Source organism: Chelonia mydas, chromosome 12 (assembly GCF_015237465.2).
Source record: "Chelonia mydas isolate rCheMyd1 chromosome 12, rCheMyd1.pri.v2, whole genome shotgun sequence".
NCBI classification, from domain to species: Eukaryota; Metazoa; Chordata; order Testudines; family Cheloniidae; genus Chelonia; species Chelonia mydas.
Genome location: NC_051252.2, coordinates 34,755,596 through 34,767,547, shown reverse-complemented (window position 1 = coordinate 34,767,547; position 11,952 = coordinate 34,755,596). Strand labels below are relative to the sequence as shown.

Here is an 11,952-nt window from a genome sequence, read left to right as displayed (position 1 = left end):
TCATTGTGAGAGCTGAGCCAATCTGATCTTGTGGAGGATGGAGAATTATTCTATATAATTGCTACAAGATGTTCTCCGGGGACTTGGCTAAATGATAATGCAAAGCCAAAATATGTGTCTGGTGTTGTGGCTTGGAGTAAAATTTTCAAGAACCCCCCAAGTGACTTAGGAGCCTTAGCTCCATTTTCAAAAGTGACTTACGCATGTAGTCCATGAAAGTCAGCCACCTAGGCCCAGATCCTCACAGCTATTTGGGGGCCTAAAGATGCAAATAGGCAATTAACATGCTCAACTGCTTTTGTGAATTCCAGTTGGGGCCTATCTCCATCTTGAGGCACCTAAGCACCGGTGAAAATCTGGCTCCAAGAGCCTACATCTCTGTCAAAAGTGAGAGTTAGGCTCCTAAGTCACTTACATGCTTTTGAACATTTCAACCATAGCCTCAAAACCAGTCACATTTTAGGTACAGATTTCCCATCTGAAACACAATCTCAAGAGAGCAAGTCATCTGTCACCAAAGGACTGAGTAGGCTAGCAGAAGAATCTCCCCCAGACCACATTTTTTCCTGTTTCCTGGCTAGGCAGAAGTGTTTGGATATGGACAAGATAAGAGACACTTCAGTTCTTGCTGTTGCCTGAAATTTTTATCATTGACACTATACATTTTAGATCACACCAGAAGTTATCTCTGAAGAAGATCAGAGGGGAAAGAATGAGTGCATGTGTGCTAAAGTAAAATGTAAATGTTAGGCTGAAACCCTTCATTGTGATGCAGATGTTACAAACTCTACTTGCATGATATCAACAGCAGAGTTTGTTAAAGTTGATATCAGAAGAATACACTGCTAGGCTTATTACCTAATAGAAAATTATTTAAATATATTTCCAAGTACTGGGTAAAATGCTTGAGCTGTTTGTATTAAATGTAAACATTTGTACAGTAAGCTATTGGGTGGTATGGTGCTGTCTTTGAATAGGACTTGAAGGTGATAATCAGAAATGGAACTCACTGTTTCGAACTCTGTGCTATGCTTTCTAAATTATCCTGACCAGACAGCACTCTAGCCTGTGCTTCCGCAGAGTTTAGCTGAGCTTCGGGGAAAAGGCTATTGTAAGTGGCTGTACACAACTTGTCCTGAAATCTCTTTTGTAGTTGCACGATTTATCCCATGTAACCATTCTAACTGAACAGAGCCAGGTCCTATTGTGCAGGGCACTCTCTGACCACATAAGTAACTTACCTAAATAGATAATACAGACAAAAGGTAGTAAAAGAGATGCATTATCATCATCTCCATTTAACAGATGGGAACTGAAGCAGAAAGAGATTAAATGACTTTTCCAAGGTGACACAGCAAAGTCCCTGGCAGATCGGAGAACGGACCTAGTTTTCCTGAGTCAGAATCCAGTATCTTAGCAATCATCTCCCCCTAGAGGTGACATGATAATACCTGAGTCGTCCATTGAATGTTATTTTCCAGCGTCTGTGTGGCTCTAAGCACTCAATCATCAGCCCTCCGCCACGCCAGCATTTTTCAGATTCATCGCGCACCATCATGTCCGGATGTACTGGGTGCTAAGAGACAATTCAATAAAACATTCATTGAATTAAAATGTGGGGATAAAGTAGAGGTGGGGGTCATAATTTATTCATCTGTTGTGGGAGGAACATTGACAGCGATAGCTTTTTGATTCCACATATTTCACAGAGGAGAAAACTGCATGTAAAACACCTGAGTTGATGAATATCAAGTAATTACTGCAGACAGCACAAGTGGTAAATGGAATGAAATCGTAAATTACTATTCTAGGACCTCATGATGCAAACACTGTCAACAGTAACCATTACTACCACATTGCTCTTAGGGTTTGTCTACATGGGAAAATTGACCGGCGTGATTATACCAGGATAAAACCACTTTTATTCCCTCATCCATCCATCATTATTCCTATCATTCTGCCAGTCAATTTCCCTATGTAGACTTCAATGGGACTGCTCACAGTTGTAAACTTAATGGAGGAAATCCTGGCCCCATTGAAGTCAGTGGTGAAATAATAATACCTAGCTTTTGTATAGTGCTTTTCACTACTAGATCTCAAAGAATGTTACAAAAACCTCCTATTGATGTCAATGGAGAGATGATTTCACCCTATGCAGTTATTCTGCACAACTTTTTAAAAGTAAACTGCATTATGAAAGTTTTACAGGGTTAAATATATGACAGCATATATCATATAAGTTAGAGGGAGTAGTGCTGTAAAAAAGCAATAGATGGTGAATCCACTCTAAGGCATGCACTCATGGGAGTTGATAACAGAGGGGTACAGAAAAATTAAATAGCATGGGAAAGGGAGAAAAAATTGTTTTATCATGAAATTTGGAAAGAGGTGATGTTGCGGCAGTGGGAAAGGAAGGGGAATGTTGCAGATGGCAGGAGCTGTAGAGGACCATGCAGCTGGTAAAGAAATTGTTATTATTTGAAGTTACTCCTGCAGAACACATCAAGGAGAATCCTTACCAACCCAGGGGCCTGATTCTGCAGTTACTGCACATAAGTAACACCTCTTGGTGTCAATGGGATTTGTATCTGTTGTGAGTCCCTCCCCTTGTCACTCTCTCACGTAAAAATAGCTTTATATGCAATATTTTGGCTTTACAAAAGACTGGGGTTTCTGTCAATTGCACACACATGGTCCCAGCCACGAGTCAATTGCGCCTACTCATTCTAACACTCAGCAGTTTTCAACCACTGTTTTAAGACTTCAGTTTCATCTCCCATAACGGAGTCTGAAATACCATCCTGTTCAAATCACCAGGTATTTATTGCAGGTAATACTAGCCAGGTAACCAGATAATGAAACCTAACTGCCCAGCAACTGCTAAACTCAGAGCAGTAAGTCCAGGTTATACATACATCTCCCTAACTGCAGCTCGTCAAACAGTGGGAAAATGTATTGGCATGTTTGCTAAATCTCACTTGTGATTCAATTCAATTCAACTACTTAATCTCCCTCTGCCTCAGTCCCAAGTTTGCAAAATGGGGATGATAATACTTCCTTGCTCTAACCCTGTGTCCATCTCATCTATTTAGACTGTAAGCTCTTCTAGCTCTTGGTAGTTCTCAGTGTTACTATAATGAAAATAGTAAGTGTATTTAGCTCCTAACTTGTTTGGTTTTCTGCAAACATTTGGACTGTTGCTTTTTAGTCCCGTTAATGTTTAGAGAAGAACTTTTATTCATGTGCATATAATTCTTTATGTGGAATGCATAAAGGCATTTGTTCCAGAAGTACTCAAAAGAAACTAAAATATGTAGTCTACTAGACAGTCAAAAAATCTGTTATATTTTTCTCTATTCCACAGTCAGGAAAGAATCCAGTCATTTACAAAACCAAAAACCAACCCAAACACACACCTAGGAATAGATTTAATGGTTTTTAGCAAGAAATAAGTAGCCCTACATGTGTCTCCCTAAAATGTTCCTTGTCCTTTAGCTGAAATATTCAACACCTCACGTATTTCAAGAACTTGTTTATAAAATGTAAATTGCCCAATGACAGAATGGTAACCTTACCATGTGACTTAGGTCAGCAACCTCTCAGATTAAATAGGCGCATGCAGCTCACTGCACAAATATGTTCCTAGGAATCTTACAAGCACAATTTTAAAATTCACAAGCAGTTTGTGGGAAATTTGTGAACAGTAAAAAGGTCAACTCCACCAAAGACATTAGTTCAAACCTCTCTCACTAATCCACAATCACACACTACTTCAGGGGCATGGCAACACCTACATTCAATGCAGGAACATGGAAAGAGTGCATTTTCCTTGTCCTCCTGCGTAGTGCCCTACAGCTGAGTGAATCATTTATGACCCAGTAACGGATGAACTAGAATCATGATTGTATTTTGCTTCACGCTGCTATTCCCAGAGCCACTGGAAAAAAAGCTACTGTGGAGTAGAGGCATAACTGAGCTAGTAAGACCTCCTTTGCTGCTGAAGGATGATGGAGAAAAAAAGAGGATGGGGAAAGAGACTGGAACAGGGTGAGGGGGAAGAAAGGGACAGACACGGTACCTGTAATTGACCTTAGTCATAGCATTGCTGTCTTGCACAGAATTCCGGATGTTGATGTCTATGAAGAGGCAGAAAACTTTAGCCCCTCTGCTTGAGTTACTTTTTGTCCATTCTTTGAGCAGTCTCTCAGGGATCCATAGTGGCCACTACATCGACCATCACATTATTCACTCTGCTTGTATGTTACACCCCACCTTTCACCCTGTCTGTCTTGTCTATTTAAATTGCCAACTTTTGGGGGCAAGGACTGTCAACTCTCCATTTGTCCAGTGCCTGGTACAATGGTCCAGTGCCTGGTACAACCCATTCTGGGTTGGTCGTTAGGCATTACCATTGATAATAGAATAATAATCTTGGGGTCATACCTCAGTATTAAATTCCAGATGGGTAACGAACATCACCCTTGAATGTTACCCCAAAACTCCAGCCTCTTACTTTGCTCTCACCCTCCACTTACTTCAAACTCTCCAATTCCATCCACTCGGAGGAAGAGCCACATTTCAGAGAGCCCATTCGGACGTCTTCCAAGACGAGTGATCACAAAAGTCTTGTCGGTTTCCGTAAACCCAGTGAAGTAAACTGAATCCAGGGCCTACAGAAAGGTAATGGGAAAAAATGCTTTAGCATTGAGAGAAAGAACGAGAAAAAATGGGAAGCGAGGTATGTGGGGAAGAGTGATTATGCATGTCAAAAATCATCAGGCCAGCTAAGTTTCCCCTCTACTCAAAGGATGTAGGATATTCTTTTTTCCTAATGTGAGTCCTTTGTAGAATGACACTAGTGGACTTGATCCAGAGGCTGCTTTTAGTCAACACCTGCAATCCCCGCCCCCAAGTCCCTTCCAACCAAGCATCTCAAAGTGTTTTAAAAATAGCAATGTATTATATTAAGCCTCTCAATACTTCAGGCAAATAGGTAAGTATTCTCATTTCTATTTATACAGGGCTGCCAAGAGGTTAATAGATTTTCAAAAGGTCATACTTGGTCAGTGGGTGCACTCCCAGTCCACTATTTTTAATCAGCTGTCAGTGCTTCTTCCTCTTTTAATATATGTATGGCCACACGTCTCTTTAAGAAATGGACAAAAAATAATCTCTGCATTCCACAGCAATTACTTTAACAACTGATTGTGCAATGGTTCCATTTATTTGCTCATTAGACCTTGATAATTATTTTTTTTTCCTTTTTGCTGACTTGGGAGTTGAGAAACAATGAGAGGAAACTGTAGGAGAAGGAAAACATGACTGAAAATCCTGGCATTGTGGTCTGTTGGAACAAGCCTGATATTGCCCTAAATCAACCAGATTGCTAGTTTTGCAATGAATACTGTCAGATCTCCCCCTAAAAGAAATGGGTGTAACTAGGGTGCTTGACCATTGACATATTTCCTGCACAGAGCATCGGCAACCACATTTGCATTCCTTTTAACATTGATCACTTCCATATCACAATCTGGGACACCAAGCCTCCCTCTTAGCAACTTTTCAGAGTAGCAGCCGTGTTAGTCTGTATCCGTAAAAAGAAAAGGAGGACTTGTCGCACCTTAGAGACTAATAAATTTGTTAGTCTCTAAGGTGCCACAAGTACTCCTTTTCTTAGCAACTTGGAATTTGTGCCTTTCCTCTGATGTAGCCTGGTGAGTGGGGAGTTGTCACCTGGAGCTGGCCAGAAGATGGAATTTATGAGTCGCCAAAAAAATTGACAATTTTGGCATTTTGCTTTGTTCCAAACTGAGACCAAAAAAAGACAAGTTTTCAAAATTTTTACCCAGCCCAAAATGCTGGGGAAATTTTGTTTTAGAAACATCAAAACTTTTTGTTTTGATGATTTTTGACACATTTCAAGTCCAAATGGTTATTTATTGTATGTGTTATTGTAGCACCAAGGAGGCCTCGTCATAAGCCTTCTTGTGCTTCCTGTGTTTTAGCATGCCTGATGTCTCCAGGCATTTGGAGTCACAACCCAGACTGACTTTACATCGGCCCAGCTGGCAAATAGCACTGCTAGTAACCCCAGGGTGAAGTGGTTCCAAACCCAGGTGCTTTACTTGTTATCCCAGAGTCAAGCTGAGACAGTAGCTCAAAACAAGAACACTATCCCCGATAATGTCACGGCTAACCTGGTGGCTGAACTTTGTGACTTTGTCCTTACCCATAACTATTTTACATTTGGGGACAATGTATACCTTCAGATCAGCGGCACAGCTATGAGTACCCGCATGGCCCCACAGTATGCCAACATTTTTATGGCTGACTTAGAACCACGCTTCCTCAGCTCTCGTCCCCTAACGCCCCTACTCTACTTGCGCTATATTGATGACATCTTCATCATCTGGAACCATGGAAAAGAAGCCCTTGAGGAATTCCACCATGACTTCAACAATTTCCATCCCACCATCAACCTCAGCCTGGTCCAGTCCACACAAGAGATCCACTTCCTGGACACTACAGTGCTAATAAACGATGGTCACATAAACACCACCCTATACCGGAAACCTACTGATCGCTATTCCTACCTACATGCCTTCAGCTTTCACCCTGACCACACCACACGATCCATTGTCTACAGCCAAGCTCTGCGATACAACCGCATTTGCTCCAACCCCTCAGACAGAGACAAACACCTACAAGATCTCTATCAAGCATTCTTACAACTACAATACCCACCTGCGGAAGTGAAGAAACAGATTGATAGAGCCAGAAGAGTTCCCAGAAGTCACCTACTACAGGAAAGGCCTAACAAAGAAAATAACAGAACGCCACTAGCCGTCACCTTCAGCCCCCAACTAAAACCCCTCCAACGCATTATTAAGGATCTACAACCTATCCTGAAGGATTACCCAACACTCTCACAAATCTTGGGAGACAGGCCAGTCCTTGCCTACAGACAGCCCCCCAACCTGAAGCAAATACTCACCAGCAACCACATACCACACAACAGAACCACTAACCCAGGAACCTATCCTTGCAACAAAGCCCGTTGTCAACTGTGCCCACATATCTATTCAAGGGACACCATCACAGGGCCTAATAACATCAGCCACACTATCAGAGGCTCGTTCACCTGCACATCCACCAATGTGATATATGCCATCATGTGCCAGCAATGCCCCTCTGCCATGTACATTGGTCAAACTGGACAGTCTCTGCGTAAAAGAATAAATGGACACAAATCAGATGTCAAGAATTAGAACATTCATAAACCAGTCGGAGAACACTTCAATCTCTCTGGTCACGCGATTACAGACATGAAAGTTGCGATATTACAACAAAAAAACTTCAAATCCAGACTCCAGCGCGAAACTGTTGAATTGGAATTCATTTGCAAATTGGATACAATTAACTTAGGCTTGAATAGAGACTGGGAGTGGCTAAGTCATTATGCAAGGTAACCTATTTCCCCTTGTTTTTTCCTACCCCCCCCCGCAGACGTTCTTGTTAAACCCTGGATTTGTGCTGGAAATGGCCCACCTTGATTATCATACACATTGTAAGGAGAGTGGTCACTTTAGGTAAGCTATTACCAGCAGGAGAGTGGGTTTGTGTGTGTGGGGGGGGGGGGGTGAGAAACCTGGATTTGTGCTGGAAATGGCCCAACTTGATTATCATACACATTGTAAGGAGAGTGATCACTTTAGATAAGTTATTACCAGCAGGAGAGTGGGGTGGGGGGAGGTATTTTTTCATGCTTTGTGTGTATAAAAAGATCTTCTACACTTTCCACAGTATGCATCCGATGAAGTGAGCTGTAGCTCACGAAAGCTTATGCTCAAATAAATTGGTTAGTCTCTAAGGTGCCACAAGTACGCCTTTTCTTTTAGATCAAAACTGTATGCAAAATATTCAGTTTTACAGGGAAGCTAGAATTTGATTTCAGTAAAATCCAACCAGCTAGTTAAGGGTCCAAATGATAAATGTTAATGCTTCTGTTATGTGTTTAGACCCAAATTTTCAAATTCAGCTGTATAAATGCACAAATTGTGCAACCCCTCACCAGATGCAGTTTCAAAAATCAGGTTTGCACGTGCATAACCTGACTTCTGTGTGCATTTTGGGTGTGGATAAATTCTTGCCTCTGAAAAATGTACTCAGACTAATGCCCAAAAATACTTACTTCAGGTGACTAAGTACCCATCTAAGCACCTAAATATGCATGTATGTATGTGCCTGACTTGAGGTAGTCAAGTTTGATAATTGGGTCCTATATTGAGCAAAGCAGAGTGCATTGGACTGTCAAAATAGATATTTGCAGAGAGAGTTTCGGGACCATTGTTGGGATTTTCTGGAAGCATTCTAGAAGAGGTGTTCCATTGCTCTCAGTCCGAGAGGAAAAGGGCAAAGCTGGGTGACAGGTGAAGCTTACAGTTTGAACCACTTTTCGGACCACTCTGGTGTAGGTGTGACTAGAGTTTTGGAAGGCGATCTCTGTCCTTGCCACAGAAAGGGCTTTCACAGAACTGGAATGGGAAAAAACACAAAGGGTTCTTCCAGCCCTACTTTAAGACGCATATCCAATATCACTTATTACAATTTTCATGACTTGCTTTGTGTCCCGGGGCCTCAAACACCAGCTTTAAAAATAGCCTTTTATTTAAAAAATAAAATAAAACAAAACATAAGAACGGCCATACTGGGTCAGATCAAAGATCCATCTAGCCCAGTGTCCTGTCTTCCAACAGTGGCCAATCCCAGGTGCCCCAGAGGGAATGAACAGAACAGGTGGATCACGTGATCCATCCCATCGCCCATTCCCAGCTGCTGGCAAACAGAGGCTAGGGACACCATCCCTGCCCATCAAAACCACACACAATGCCAATGTGATGATAATCAGCTTGAAGAAAGAGAGGAAATTCTGGATTCCTCAAAACCTTTAGAAAATGTCGCAAATTGGTAGAAGTTTCTCCAAAAAATGACAGTGGCCAAATCCTCAGCTGGTGTAAATCATCTTGACTTCAATGAAGCGATGCCCATTTACACCAGATGAAGATGTGGCCCTATATCTTTAGCTATTTTGCATCTTCCGCCTTGCCTGCTTGCCCGCACTTTCTCACCTCTAGCTTCTTGGCCCTGCAATGTTATTCTGGTTCGAGTTCCTGCAACAGTGGTTTCATAACATTTATTATCTGTATTACAGAAGCGTCGGGGAGCCCCAGCTGAGATCAGCTGCCCACTGCACAGACACACAGAAGCATCCCTGCCAGGGGGAACTTGCAACCCCAGGGCAGGACAAGAGGGTGACACAATCAGAGGGAAGCAGAGGAGCAGGACTCAGGTAATGACCAACATGGTTTTGCCTAAAATGGCTACACCCGAAGCTGGATGGTTAATGTCTTTGCCCGAACCCGGCCAGAGTCTAGTGGGGATCCCAGGTGTATAAATGCAGCCATGGGGCCTCACACCAGCTAAGAATCTGCCCTTAAGATCGCCACAAATCTGCCGGGAGGAGGCGCTGGTCCCAGTCCTGCGCATCTCCCCCGATCCCCGGGGAGGTGCCGAGCTCCAGCCCCCTGGGGACCCCCTCGCAGGCGGGGATATAGGGGTCGCACTCACGTGGGCATGGCAGACCAGCCCCTGCAGCCGCTCCAGCTCCTCCTCGCCGGCTCCTGAGCCCATCGGCTCCCGCCGGGCGGCGCCACCGCGCTCCCTGCGGCGCCGGCGGAAGGCGAAGAAGAGAATCTCCGACATGGCCCATTTCTTCAGGTGGAAGCCGCGCCCGGGCACCGAGTAGCGGCGGCAGCTGCCGCCCGGCCCGGCCGCGGGACGGCGCTGGAGCCGCAGCAGCCACCCGGCCAGGAAAAGGCACAGCGCGGCCGGCAGCAGGCTGAGGAGATCGGGCATTGTCCCGGGGATCCAGCGCCGGGTCCCTCCTCCCAGGGCAGCTTCTGAGCCTGTGTGTGTGTGTGTCACACACTCCCCGCTGCGCGATCCAGCTACACACACACACACACACACACACACACACCCCACTTTACCGCAGGAGCCAGCTCCTGGGTACACACACTCACTCCCCGCTGTACGATCCAGCTACACACACACACCCCCGCCTCACTGCAGGATCCAGCCCCTGGCTACACACACACTTCCCGCTGCATGATCCAGCTACACACACCAACACACAACACTTCACTGCATGATCCAGCCCCTGGCTACACACACACACACACACTCCCTGCTGCACGATCCAGCCCCTGGCTACACACACACACACACACACTCCCTGCTGCGTGATCCAGCCCCTGGGCTACACACACACACACACACACTCCCTGCTGCGCGATCCAGCCCCTGGCTACACACACACACACACACTCCCTGCTGCGTGATCCAGCCCCTGGCTACACACACACACACACACACACTCCCTGCTGCGCGATCCAGCCCCTGGCTACACACACACACACACACACACTCCCTGCTGCGCGATCCAGCCCCTGGCTACACACACACACACTTACTTCACTGCAGGATCCAGCCCCTGGTTACTCACTACTACCACCGCAAGCACATGGCTACACTCGCAGTGCCCTCAGCCACTGGCTACACTTCACCCTCTTGATACACACTTGGCCCAAGCTATAGTCTCCTGTCCCTTTTCCTTGCGCGCACGCTGTGCAGAGTCCTCCAGCCCCTCAATGCTAAATCCTAGCTCACAACATCCCTCCGCAGCTACTCACCACTACCAAGGAGTCCTGAAACCCAGCCCTGCCCACTCTTGGCAGCTTTTGGATTTGGATTGAAGTCCCTGCTGGTTTCTCTTTCTTTTTTACTTTCCTTAATGCTTGAAAATCTACTCTCTCTCTCTCCTTCATGCCCCCTTCTCTCCCCTTCCAAATTCGCAGGAGCTGGTATGAACTGGGGGGTCTACTCTCAACATTAACCCTAGCCTAGGATAACCATTGGTCTCCAGCCATAGCCTGGGGCTACCAGCTGGCCCCAACCTTAGCCCTAACCTGGGGCCACCATCCAGCCTGAACTGTAATCCAGGGCTACCCACCAGCCCCACACATAAACCTAACTTGTCGCCACTAATAGGTTCCATCCCTAGCCTGATGTCACCAACTGGCCCTAAGCCTAACCTTAGGTTGGGGCCATCATCCACCCCAGACCCTAGCCTGGGGCTACCAACCAGCCCCAATCCTAACACTAGTCCATTCATGGTCAGCAGCTTTTCCTGAACTCTAGCTCCACCTTGCCGGCACCTACCAGATGCACAAATTTCACATGTTTCAGAGTGGTAGCCGTGTTACTCTGTATCAGCAAAGACAACGAGGAGTCCTTGTGGCACCTTAGAGACTAGCACATTTATTTGAGCATAAGCTTTCGTGGGCTAAAACCCACTTCATCTGATGCATGGGGTGAAAAATACAGTGTTGAAATACATGGTATTTCGTGGTTTATTTTACTCATCTCCCTTATGGGGCTGTTTAGCTATTTTATTTGTTCCCAGATGCTTGATGTCAGTGTTAGAATTATTTTTCTGGAAGGAATTCTTGCAGATCTCAGTGCACTTCCCAGAAAGAATATGCATGCATATGCAGGAATTTAGAAGGGGAATTCCAGGCTTCTCTGGCTGCCTGGACCTCAGGCATGATTTCCCAATGTCATAAGAGCTTCTCTGTCAGTTAAGTTGAAGCTGTCCTGGTTAGCTTTGCTGGTACAATAGTACTATCTTGTTATTGTGATACATAAAACAGTGGACCCAGAGTCTGGTGGTGCTTGTGAAAGTGTCATTTGGAGGACGTAGAGCAGAATTCCTCTAGTGCGTTCTTTATTGTCTTTTTTTTTTCTTTTACTGCTACGTACGCAGCTAGCAGCTGCCTACAGAGGCCAAGCTGTAAACATGCACAAGAGGGATTTCATAATGCCCATAGCAGC

General features: G+C 44.9%; 1 protein-coding gene across 4 annotated transcripts in view; it reads right to left on the bottom strand.

Moving 5' to 3' along the window:
* LOC114019385 overlaps positions 1–10,769 on the bottom strand; it is a 32,365-nt gene extending 21,596 nt beyond the window's left edge. The window contains exons 1-3 of one of the 4 annotated variants that reach the window (XM_037877899.2): positions 9,628–10,769; positions 4,536–4,670; positions 1,452–1,576 (exon numbers count right to left, since the gene is read on the bottom strand). In XM_037877899.2, the coding sequence (XP_037733827.1) occupies positions 1,452–1,576; positions 4,536–4,670; positions 9,628–9,915 (548 nt within the window). In that variant the 5' untranslated portion in view covers positions 9,916–10,769. The remainder of the gene's footprint in view (positions 1–1,451; positions 1,577–4,535; positions 4,671–9,627) is intronic. The other 3 variants (XM_043525986.1, XM_037877897.2, XM_037877896.2) reach the window with 3 other exon arrangements.
* Between the last annotated feature and the right edge of the window lie 1,183 nt (positions 10,770–11,952).